The sequence below is a fragment of the Bufo bufo genome, chromosome 2 (genome assembly GCF_905171765.1).
Source record: "Bufo bufo chromosome 2, aBufBuf1.1, whole genome shotgun sequence".
Classification (NCBI taxonomy): Eukaryota; Metazoa; Chordata; class Amphibia; order Anura; family Bufonidae; genus Bufo; species Bufo bufo.
The window spans coordinates 434,597,981-434,610,602 of NC_053390.1; the positions used below are offsets into that span (position 1 = coordinate 434,597,981).

The following is a 12,622-nucleotide window of genomic DNA, read 5'->3' on the forward strand; positions in this document are numbered from 1 at the left end:
TTTTGTATGGCTGACAGCCAGCATTTGCATCGGCTCAAGCAGCTGCATCTCCTAAAAGATGTGAATATATAGCAATAGGAAAGTAGATGCAAATCTATCTGTTTTCTAATCCATCTTGCTCTCTCCTCTTTATAGTCTTCTGTAGGTATGTATCATATTTAGTCATGGTTGTAGAGTGTGCATTGGCACAATGCAAGCTTTTTTCACATCACCCCAAAGTGTTATCAGTTGTAAGCATGTCTTTCCTCTCTTGTATATTTAAGAAAAGAAAGCCGCTGATGTCAATGCTATTGCTACTATTGATCAGCTGTTTGAAAATGCAAAAAAAGGCAACCAGGCTGCAGGAGCAAAGTCTCAATTTGGGTAAGAACTTTTTCAATTTGGGAAGGTCAATAGAATGAATGTGTCTTATGTTTAGTTGTATCCACACAAATCTGTGTAGCAATCTTTCTAGTTTGCAATGTATCACCTATCCACAGGTTCAGGGATAACTAGCTGATCACTGGGGCTTCATCCGCTAGGAACAACCATCAATCCTGTGTTCCTGTCCTGATGGAGCACCAAGCCGAGCATCCATACTGTCTCTCCATTCATTCTCTGTAGGACTGCCGAAAATAGCCAAGTGCTGTACTCAACTATTTCCAACAGTCGCATAGAGTATGAATGGAGTATACTTCATCAGATTGAGGGATGGAGATAAATTTTAGACTTGGCACAACCTCTTTAACCCTTTTACTCGCAGATGTATTTTGAGCTAGGCCATGTTGATCAGCAAATAAACATGAATTTTAGAATAAAATTATATTATGACTGAATCAGGATTAATGAGTTTATTTTGTTCTAAATTAGCTTTGTGGCTGTCCCCACTGCCCAAGAGACTCTATTATAAATGGAAGGTGAGTCCCACCTCTGGGACCCGCTCCTGTCTCTGAAACAGAGCCAGCAAAGTGCCGCCCTCCATTCATTTCTAGGAGACTGCCAAAAATATCTGAACGCTGGCTCTGCTATTTCCGTAAGCCTTATAGAAGTGAATAAAGCGGCGTCCGTGCTTGCATGGTTCGCAGCCCATTAATTTCTATGGGACTATTTTTGACACTCCCAGAGGGACCTGAACCTATCAGACCTTGGGGCTATATCCTAAATAGATGCCCCCAATATATGATATGGGTCATCCCCTTTAATGTGGCACATGTCATATAGGCAAGACTTTTGGCCCAATTCTGTATGTGAACTCTAACTACCACAAATCAATTCCAGATCAGAATAGCTGCAGGGAACGATTACTACTCAGTTACAACCTAAAGCTGTAGAATACAGGAAGTTATTGAAGATGATTCTTCCTTCATTAACGACTTCTGATTTTTGATTGCAGGTTCTTGTTTGATGAGGGTAGCAATGAATATAAATATTATCGTCAAAAGTTTGTCGAATTTCAGGAATCCAAAAATCAGATACAAACACAGAGCACACAGACAAAAAGTTGTAAGCGGTCTCCTGAAGAGTTGGCTACTGATTCAGTGAGGGCAATGCTGTATGCAAGAAAGGTACAAAACTTGAAGAAGAAACTCTTCAGGACCTTGGCCTTCTCAAGAAAAAGAAAGCAGGCCAAACTTAAGAGACGTGTGACAAAGGAAATGCCTTCTGTTGAGGAGGAAAAGAAGGTTGAAGAACAAGAACTAAAATCTATACCAGTAGAAGAAACTACACCAGAAACCTCTGCTTGTGAAGTAGATGTCAAGTCTGAGAAGATTCCAGATACATGTTCTGTGTCCAGTAGTTCACCTGCTCAGAAAGTAGAGGAAAAAGTGGAGGAAAAAGAACCAGTAGCCACAGAACCACTGGATGGTTTGTAGCAAATTCTTTTACATTTGTCTGCCTTTTTAGTAGTTATATTGTAGGTGACCATATAAGAAGGTTCTTAGCTTGCAGCTGATGTCTTCAATTTGTGTCACTGTTCCACTTTGTCATCTTGTTACCATATTGAATGCAACTTACAAATAAGGGCAAAACCATACAGTTTATATCAGTTGCAGCATATGACTGATACCTCTACCAAACACCCCCACTTGCACGCTCGGCAGAGTATACATGTATCCTGACCAGAGAGGGGAAAGAGCTACTGCCAGACATCTGCAGTCGGGAGGCCACTTTGAATCCTGCCAAAATCACTGTTTAGCTGACAGTAATGTGTTTAGCCAGTTTAAATGAGTTTTTAGTTGGCTTTTGATATGTAGAGACAAATCAAAAGGTTTGATTGGGGTGGGGGCGGGGGTCTGAGCGTTGAGACCCCTACCTATTCCTAGAACAAAGATCTCAGGCGCACACACACATCAAAACTTTTAATATGTCTGACATATCAAAAGTTTTCTGACAACTCTGTGACCCTTTAAGTCTGTACCATATGGGGTTACTGCACAGCAGGTAAAGGTAATACTTTTGAGGGTTTGTATGGAATACATCCACCTCCTTCTACAATAAAGCTTATTTGTTCTATGCACATGAAATGCTCGAAACATCCTCTAACATTCTCCTCCAATCTGGCTTTGCATGGCTTCAGCAATAATTGTGAGCAGTTAAGTATTTAGTTATCTTTCTGGTTTTGTTTTTTTCTCATAGTTGATGAGAAGACCAAGGATACGGCTATAAAGTTGGCAGAGTTTGTCGCTCAGATGGGACCAGAAATAGAGCAGTTCAGCATGGAGAACAGCGTAAACAACCCAGAGTTTTGGTAAGTGTAGAAATGTTTAACCCCCGTCTAAATGTCTTCTGCAATGTGCAGGTTTACATAGGAATTCTCCTTGCTGGAGTTTTCTGTAGTGTGCGGTGTGTGACACCAAAAGTAGAAGATATTCTTTAACCCCTTAAGGACATAGCCTTTTTACACCTTAGGACCAGGCCATTTTTTGCAAATCTGACCAGAGTCCCTTTAAGTGCTGATAACTTTAAAACGCTTTGACTTATCCAGGCCGTTCTGAGATTGTCTTTTCGTCACATATTGTACTTCATGACACTGGTAAAATGAAGTAAAAAAAAAATTTTTTTTTTGCACCAAAAAATACCTAATTTAACCAAAATTTGGAAAAATTTGCAAATTTCAAAGTTTCAGTTTCTCTACTTCTGTAATACATAGTAATACCCCCAAAAATTGTGATGACTTTACATTCCCCATATGTCTAGTTCATGTTTGAATTGTTTTGGGAATGATATTTTATTTTTTGGGGATGTTATAAGGCTTAGAAGTTTAGAAGCAAATCTTGAAATTTTTCAGAAATTTACAAAAACTCAATTTTTAGGGACCAGTTCAGGTCTCAAGTCACTTTGCGAGGCTTACATAATAGAAACCACCCAAAAATGACCCCATCTAAGAAACTACACCCCTCAAGGTATTCAAAACTGATTTTACAAACTTCGTTAACCCTTTAGGTGTTGCACAAGAGTTATTGGCAAATGGGGATGAAATTTGAGAATTTCATTTTTTTGCCTAATTTTCCATTTTAACCCATTTTTTCCACTAACAAAGCAAGGGTTAACAGCCAAACAAGACTATCTTTATTGCCCTGACTCTGCAGTTTACATAAACTCCCAATATGTGGCTGTAAACTACTGTACGGCCACACAGCGGGGCGTAGATTGAAAGGTGCGCCGTTTGGTACTAGTTTAGGGTACATATGATTTTTAGTTGCTCTATATTACACTTTTTGTGAGGCAAGGTAACAAAAAATAGCTTTTTTGGCACTGTTTTGTTTTTGTTATTTACAACATTCATCTGACAGGTTAGATCATGTGGTAATTTTATAGAGCAGGTTGTCATGGACGCAGCGATACCTAATATGTATGCTTTTTTTTTTATTATGTAAGTTTTACACAATGATTTCATTTTGAAAACAAAGAAAATGTTTGTGTCTCCATAGTCTAAGAGCCATAGTTTTTTCAGTTTTTGGGCGATTATCTTAAGTAGGGTCTCATTTTTTGCGGGATGAGATCACGGTTTGATTGGCACTATTTTGGGGTGCATATGACTCTTTGATCACTTGCTATTACACTTTTTATGACGTAAGATGACAAAAAATTGCTTTTTTTACACCGTTTTAATTTTTTACGGTCATCTGAGGGGTTAGATCATGTGATATTTTTATAGAGCTGGTCGATACGGACGCGGCGATACCTAATATACTTTTTTTTAATTTATGTAAGTTTTACACAAGGATTTCATTTTTGAAACAAAAAAACATGTTTTAGTGTTTCCATAGTCTAAGAGCCATAGTTTTTTCAGTTTTGGGGCGATTATCTTGGGTAGGGTATGATTTTTGTGGTATGAGATGACGGCTTGATTGTTACAATTTTGGTGTACATGCGACTTTTTTGATCACTTTTATTACCTTTTTTTGGGAAGTAAGGTGGGCAAAATTTCAATTTCATCATAGTTTTTTATTTTTATGGCGTTCACCGTTCGGGTAAAGTAACATGACCGTTTTATAGATCAGGTCGTTACGGACGCGGCGATACCAAACATGTGTAGGGAATTTTATTTTTTTCATTTTTAATCAGTGATAAATGTGTTTTTTGATTTTTACTTTTTTTTTTTTTTTTTACTTTTTTTCACTTTTTTTTTTACCCAGACCCACTTGGTTCTTGAAGATCCAGTGGGTCTGATGTCTGTATAATACAGTACAGTACAATATATATTGTTCTGTACTGTATTTTACTTACACTGAACAGATCTATGCTTTTAGCACAGATCTGTTCAGCACCATGGACAGCAGGACGCCTGAGCAGGCGTCCTGTTGCCATGGGAACCTTCCCCGTCTGCTCAGAACTTCGCAGACTGGGAAGGGTAAGGAGGGGATCTGTCGGGGGGGTCTCTCCCTCTCCATCGGGGGGCTGCAAAGGCACTGCAGCCCCCCGATGGGAGAGGGAGGGAGCTCCCTCTTACTGTTAACTTTTTCCATACAGCGGTCCGTACGGACCGCTGTATGGAAAGGGTTAAACGGCTGACATCGCATCGCACCCACTAGAAGCCAACGATTATACAAGGGGAGGCGGGCGGGGGATCGCGATCCCGCCTGCCGCACCGCCCGCAACCCTCCCCCTGCACCTCCCACGGGGCCAAAATCACTCAGGGGTGCAGGGGGGGGGGGGGGATACAGATATAATTTGGACATTATAAAGTTTCTGATCCTCGCGGTCAGGGACCGCGGGAATCAGAAACTGCAAAAAGCGCATCAAACCGCAGGTCTGAATTGACCTGCGGTTTGTTGCGATCGCCGACATGGGGGGGTCACGGGCGGCAGTGATCGGAACAACACATGACGTACCGGTACGTCATGTGCCCTTAAGTACCAGGACGTCATGACGTACCGGTACGTCACGTGTCGTTAAGAGGAATCCATTGACCGTTACATCCAGTTTGTTATATTCTTTGCCAGGTGTTGGGCCAGCAACAACACATTGTGGAGCGAGGTCCACACAATCTGTTTGAATGCACATTTAATAATTAGGAAAAAAAGCCTTACATGCCACCTGAGGTTTTACCCCTTCTACCACTTTTGTGGTAGTTCTGAAAAGTTTAACTTGCCACCAAATTTTCTCCAGCACATTTCAAGTTGTTAATTGTAGATATTTTGCTTTAGGAGTATTCCAAGATTTTAATATTAAAGGGACACTGACAGGCGAAATCAGCATATATAGTTAGATATATCACATTACAGGTCTTATAGAGTCTTTTAAAAGCATATAACTATCCCCCCTGTCCACCTTATAAAGAGCGAAATATAAAGTTTTATAACCTGCTTCTCCGTTCAGCAATCTGCCCAAGGGGCGGCGTTTCATGTGAAAATGCGCCCAGCCAGCCTTCCCAACTGCCGTTCTTAAGCCCCATCATTATTCACTTCGCTCGGCGGGGCTAGAACTCTCCCCAGTCCCGATCCTGCGCAATTCAATCCTCCCGGCATCGCTCATGCCCAATCTTCTGCGCCCCGCCGTCGGACGCACTATAATTAACCCCTTATATGATGTGAGTGAGCAGCGCTCTGAAGCGCTGCTCTGAACAGTGCATGGCTGAGGCAGCTGCAACCTCAGCCATGCACTGTTCAGAGCAGCGCTTCAGAGCGCTGCTCACTCACATCATATAAGGGGTTAATTATAGTGCGTCCGACGGCGGGGCGCAGGCGCAGAAGATTGGGCATGAACGATGCCCGGAGGATTGAATTGCGCAGGATCGGGACTGGGGAGAGTTCTAGCCCCGCCCAGCGAAGTGAATAATGATGAGCTGGGCGGGGCTTAAGAACGGCAGTTGGGAAGGCTGGCTGGGCGCATTTTCACATGAAACGCCGCCCCTTGGGCAGATTGCTGACCGCAGATGCAGGTTATAAAACTTTATATTTCGCTCTTTATAAGGTGGACAGGGGGGATAGTTATATGCTTTTAAAAGACTCTAAGACCTGTAATGTCATATATCGAACTATATATGCTGATTTCGCCTGTCAGTGTCCCTTTAATGGCCTATCCTCAGGATAGGCCATCGGTATGTGATTGGCAGAGGTCTGACACCATGCACCGTACTACACTGCTACTTCAATTGTCTCGTACCTATGCGGGGGGAGTATTAATATATAAGGTCTTTCCGGTCTTTTCCCAACACTTAAGGTTTTTATGTGACAAAGAAAGTCCTGCATACAAGTTCTACAGGAGTAAGGTGGAGGAGTTCAAGCAAACTGAAGAGGCAATGTCTGATAACGAAGAAATTGGCCTAGAGGACTGTGATTTGGAAAATATAAGGACTGGAGATGAACCACAAAATGATTCTGATGTGGAAATTGATGCAGAGTGTGAAGCTGCTGAAGCGCTGAGCACAGAGAGTGCTCCAGTAGCTGCATTTAGTCAAATGCCTACTCCAGCTCGCCCTCCCATAGCACGAAAAAGAGTGGCAAATCTGAAGGTTGGCTTGCTTCCACCCAAAAGAGTGTGTCTTGTAGAAGAACCCAAAAGTAAGAGCTGTTTTATTTCATTTCTCTGCAGGCAAAATAATTAATTTAGCTGCACATCCCAGTTCTGATGGGTGGGGGAACAAAACTTAGGGGCACATTTATTAAGACTGTCGTTTTAGACGCCATTTTTAAAGCCCCATCATGACCTCTCCATGCGCAGGCCTCTACCCAGTTCTAAATGTAAGACTGTTTCCGAGCATTTTCTAGGCCTAAAGCAGGTGTAGAAAATGAGGAATGAGACTGGCCTTCCAGACCACGTCACGCACACAATTTTAGATTGGGCGTGAGTAGGGAAAAAGCTGCAGATTGCAGCGCAACTAACCGTTGCACAGCAGTCTGCACCTAAAATACGCCTGAGTTGGGCGTATTTCAGATTAATAAATGACCCAGATGCTTGCGTTACAAGGGGTATGTTCCACGCATCAAAATGGGCCATTTCTGCAGTATGCGCATGGATTTTTATTAACGCCATTCAGATGGGGTTGCAGTTTTTGCAACAAGGTGTTAAAGGGAGTCTGTCACCAGCATTTCACTTTTTTAACCCTTCCCACAGCTCCCTAGCATGCTTATAGTTAAAAAAAACGTTACCTCTGGCATCAATCCTGGACTTATAGAACCCTCAAAAACGATCTTTAAAAGATATGCAAATGAGGGCTCGCAAGTGCCCAGGGCGGCGGTACTCTCTTACGTGCCCTGCTTGCTCAGCCTTTTCATTGCGCCCCTTCCTACCCTCCGCCCGCCCATCCTTTCCCTCTGACCGCCTTTGTACTAACTTGTTATTCTGCCGATATCCCGCGCCTGCGCACTCATTCCTTTGGCCGGCGCATGCGCACTGCGATGCCCATTCCTTGTACAGCATCACAGTAACCATTGTGCATGCGCCGGCTAACGACGTGAAAACACAACAAAGGAGGCGGTCCATCGGCGTCGTTAGCCAGCGCATGCGCAATAGTTACTGTGATGCCGTACAAGGAATGGGCATCGCAGTGCGCATGCGCCGGCCAAAAGAGAGTGCACGGGATATCGGCAGAATAACAAGTTAGTACAAAGGCGGTCAGAGAGAAAGGATGGGCGGGCGGAGGGTAGGAAGGGGCGGGGGGACGCAATGAAAAGGCTGAGCAAGCAGGGCACCTAAGAAAGTAACGCCGCCCTGGGCACTTGCGAGCCCTCATTTGCATATCTTTTAAAGATAGTTTTTGAGGGTTCTATAAGTCCAGGATTGATGCCAGAGGTAACGTTTGTATTAACTCTAAGCATGCTAGGGAGCTGTGGGAAGGGTTAAAAAAGTGAAATGCTGGTGACAGACTCCCTTTTAAACGTACTCTCAGCCTAGTTTCAGGTGAGCATATCCATTTTGGGAAACTCCTTCTGTCTGTGAGCAGTATTTCCTGGCCTCAACGCTGCTTCTGTGATATGAACTCGCAGAGTTATAATATAACTTACTAAAAATATAACTTTTGTTTTGTTTTACACTGTACTCTTTAGTCCTCACAATCTTCTGATCCCTTGGCTCATAGACTGCTATACAATGCTTTCACAAGCTTCCTAATAGGCTGCAATAGGAGATCAGTCAAGTCTTCCATGGGCTATTATAGACAGGAAATACTGCAAGTTAGCAGAGTTGGCACATGGATTTCATGTTTGAAAATCGTTCCCTTGAAAACATTTAGCGTGCCTTTAAGTTTTTCGTATAATTTGATGTGATTAACCCTATGAATAACTGCCGAGATAGAAAGTGAGGGAGACCCACATCTGGACACAATCCAGTAGCAACTTTCTGAGCAATGTGATGCAGTAGTTTGATCCTGGCAGGCTAGCTTTTGCTGGGTAGAACCAGATGAGCCAGCTTTGATTTTTTTTCCATGCATATTCATGAGCCATAAACTTATTAACCATATTCACTGGTTATCTTTCCTTATAGTAGCCAGTTTTCTTTTTCGGCATCCAAAATGTCAAGTTTAAGCAGTATTTAAAATGGATAGCGCACAGACCCATACAATTTAATGAAGCCTTGCTCACATCTTCTCCAGCCCATCTGAGAATCTCGCCACCGGTCCTATACTCGTAACGACCATGGAAGCTGTTTGGTTATTTGTTTTCACACCAGAAAACTGATACCACATGCACATAGGCTAAAGGGTCTCTAGAAATTCAAGATTATTCACCTGTACTCTTGATTGCTGTCTGGATTATTAGATGGCGTTAGTGACATGTTGCTGTTGTACTGAAAAAATATATATTAAAACAAACTAAACATTTTAGGTTTCTTTGTAACGTGTGTGTGTATATATATTTTATTTTTTTATAATCTAGTTCACGATCCAGTACGTATTGAATATGAGCGTCCACGGGGGCGTTCACGCCACAGAATGAAGGTAAGCCTTTCAAACCAAAATCTGTCCTCTATTTCGAAGTTCAAAAATGTAAAAAGAAACAAAGATCTACCTGCCAAGATGGCTGTGCCTTCCAGGAAGGTGGCAGCTCTACCGAAGTGCTCAGTCGACTAGTGTAAAATAAATCTACAATATATGAATTTTAACCCTTTTCTTTTTTTTTCTTCAAGAAACCAGTGGATTTACAGTATGCCAATAAGAAGATTACCCAGCAGAATGTGGGTTTTAAGATGCTGAGTAAGATGGGCTGGCAAGAAGGTCAAGGACTTGGCTCCCGTGGTTCGGGCATCAAAAATCCCATAAACGTGTATGTTGCACAAGGGGTTAATTCTCCATGTTTGTCAGTGGGATTTTATTGTACACTACTTTAGAAAAAATACACTTCATGTAGGTTATCCACAACTTTACTTAGAAGCCTGTTCTACAGCTGTGTTCCTCTGCATGAACATGCTTAGAAACTTCAAGCTGCTAACAGCCAGGTTTTGTCCTATTGTCCTGCTGAATGTGTAGGATTCTTTTCACATTAGACTGGGTTGCCAACTCAAGGCTTGCACCTCACACTTATTAATAGAGATGTGATCTGATAGCTGTTACTTTCCCAGAGCTCTCGGTTTGGCAATCAACAGGGCTCTGACTCCCACCAAGGGTATTCGCTAAAGTCTCCAAAGTTTATTTAGCTTGCTCTTTAGTGCTGTACATGAGCTTGCCTGACATTTCGCTCAGGCTTTCTCTAGCTACAGTTTTGTCCATATTCTGTCAGTTAAAAAAAAGCCGTTCACTTGGCTGCATTAAGTTTTCTACTTTTAAATAAAGATCGAATTTTGCCACTTTTTATAGGGGCACAATCTCTGCTGGAGAGGGCTTGGGAGCTGAAGAAAAGAAGTCTGGCAATTCTGCAAACTTTGATGCTTTTCGTCAAAGGATGATTGAGATGTACAAGCAGAAAATTACCAAATGATGAGTAGGTAAGCTTGCAGAATGCCGTAGGGTATATCTATTTATTAATTTATTTAAATTTTTTTATTTTTAACACTGCGCTAATTCTCATTTCCTTTGAAAGAAGTGGTTGAGGATGTGGATTAACGAGGAAACTTCCACCTTTGGGAAGTGTATTTGAAAACACTGACACATTTTGTGTGCCTTTTGTTAACACAAGCGGGTTTACGTTCCGTAAAGAGGCGGCGGATCTGTATGCTGTGTGGGGGTGCTAGATGAATTGGTAAAAATTAAAAATTTTGCAAAACTTTTTAAATAAGGGTATTGTGCCAGTATCGTGCTTTCATTGCCTTTTTGGCCTTGCACTGGCAATTGCCCTTTTGTACAGTCCACAATTGGAGCTGATTTTGAATTTCTCTTGCTTATTGACTTCATACTCACTAGCGCTTGCCTTTGTGCTTTCTTTTCATTTTGGACTTCAAAATGAATTGCTAGTATCAAACATTATTAGAAAACCTGTCGGCGAGAGATTTTGTGGATCTGGTGGGTTGGAGAATGAAATTATTTGTTTCTTGATATTTCCTGGAGGAGGGGGTTTGTTGCAAATTGCACTTTCTGCGTTGCTTATGTGGTCACTGGCCAGTTTTTTTCGCAGCGATTATTTTTTTTTTTAAGATAACCTTGGCACTAGTTTGCCAAAACTGGAATTTTAAAAGCTTATGAAAAACTGAAAAGTTTATGTTTAGTTCATAGCTTATCCAGCTGGATTTCTTACTGTACTGAATTTTCAGTGTCACTTTGTGTTCTGCCGTCTTACTCTGAAAGTCACACATTTGTGTCTTTTATGAAGCATTTGCAAGTTAAAACAGCCCAAGACGTTTTCTTATTCTTAAGTAAACCGGGGCTATCCTGTGGTATTTTTACCATCAAAATTATTTAGAAACCATACGTTTGGGTGGTTTAATGAACTTTAAACGGTTTGTCGTTTCAAGATATGAGCGTCTTCATCATAATGATAAAGCCCTAATCACACAGTGCGTTTCCATGTGATTCCAGTTTGGGGGCTGAGTTTTTATTTTAAGACACTGTTCCGGTCTTTGATTATGATCCATGATCGTTCCCATGATAAGGCGGCTTTTCCAGGCCTGTTTGGACCTCTTATGTACTCAGTGAATTTCCTGCCGTGAAGTTTTCAAATATTCAATCTGTCTTTTTATTTTCCCCCATTTCACAGGATACTGGAAACTGCTGAAATCTGAAGCTACTTTTTCCTGTATATTTTGGGTCACAAGTAGGACCCCCATAGTTTTCCAACTAAAACGTATGTCGTCTTGATCTTTCCACAAGATGGTTGTGTTGTTGTTTTTTTTTTTTAATGAGCTGAGATACATGTTTTGCTCATGTAAAAATGTGTATATCCTGTTGCACATTTCAGATGTATGACTTTTACTAAACCATTTAAGAAAACAGGTTTGTTAGCAGTTTTTTTTGTGCTTAATTTTTCTTTGCACAGCAAATATTATCTGCCCTAAATCTGTTAGTTATTTTCAAGTGTGTCTTAAAGGGCTTGTGCAGTGCAAAGATATTGATGACTTATCCTCAGGTTAGGTCATCAGTAACATAAAGGTCAGGCCACAGCTCCCAACACCCCCAATGATCACCTGTTTGAAGAGGTAGAAGGACTTGTGCGAGTGCCGCTTCCTCTTCAAATTTACATGTGCGCCATCTGACTTGCAGCAAGTAATTACAACAGCTTATTCCATTCTCTTGGGCAGCTGTAATTACACTGACACCTGTACAAGTGGGACTACGTGCAGGTAGGTTTGCAGAGGATGCAGCACTCTCCTAAGCTTGCTACCTCTTCAAGCAGCTGATTGGTGGGGGTGCAGGGAGTCTGAGCTGAGGATAGGTAAACAGTGTCTTTGCACTGCACAACCCCTTTAAAGTAGTTATTTGAGCCTGGTAATGCCCCCCCTCCCCCATATGCCTGGGCCTCTCACATTGAATCTACTTACCTGGCTCCCTGCGCTGCTCGATTGGCTTCCTCCATCCCCTCCCTAACCCCAGATGTTTTCATCTGCACACGCAGTAGCCAGGTAATGAGAATCAGTGTGAGGAGCCCAGGCATATGGGGGGGGGGGGGGGGGGGGGGGGCATTTTCAGGCTCGGATAACCCCTTTAAAGTGTACCCAAACTTTCAGAATAAGTTGAAATGTATGAGTTATAGCACTATATCTGACCATTATGACTTGTGTCTGATATTTTTAGCAGTCTTTCCCTTTGCAGGCTACATCTAGAATTCTCAGT

General features: G+C 42.0%; 1 protein-coding gene across 2 annotated transcripts in view; it reads left to right on the plus strand.

The window, feature by feature from the left end:
- The window catches only part of SUGP2 (SURP and G-patch domain containing 2), a 31,244-nt gene extending 19,104 nt beyond the window's left edge, over positions 1–12,140 (plus strand). For both annotated transcript variants that reach the window (XM_040417424.1, XM_040417425.1), the window contains exons 4-11: positions 264–363; positions 1,373–1,845; positions 2,617–2,728; positions 6,646–6,986; positions 9,300–9,361; positions 9,550–9,686; positions 10,217–10,344; positions 11,550–12,140. In XM_040417424.1, coding sequence (XP_040273358.1) covers positions 264–363; positions 1,373–1,845; positions 2,617–2,728; positions 6,646–6,986; positions 9,300–9,361; positions 9,550–9,686; positions 10,217–10,337 — 1,346 coding nt within the window. In that variant the 3' untranslated portion in view covers positions 10,338–10,344; positions 11,550–12,140. The remainder of the gene's footprint in view (positions 1–263; positions 364–1,372; positions 1,846–2,616; positions 2,729–6,645; positions 6,987–9,299; positions 9,362–9,549; positions 9,687–10,216; positions 10,345–11,549) is intronic.
- The last annotated feature ends 482 nt before the right edge of the window (positions 12,141–12,622 follow it).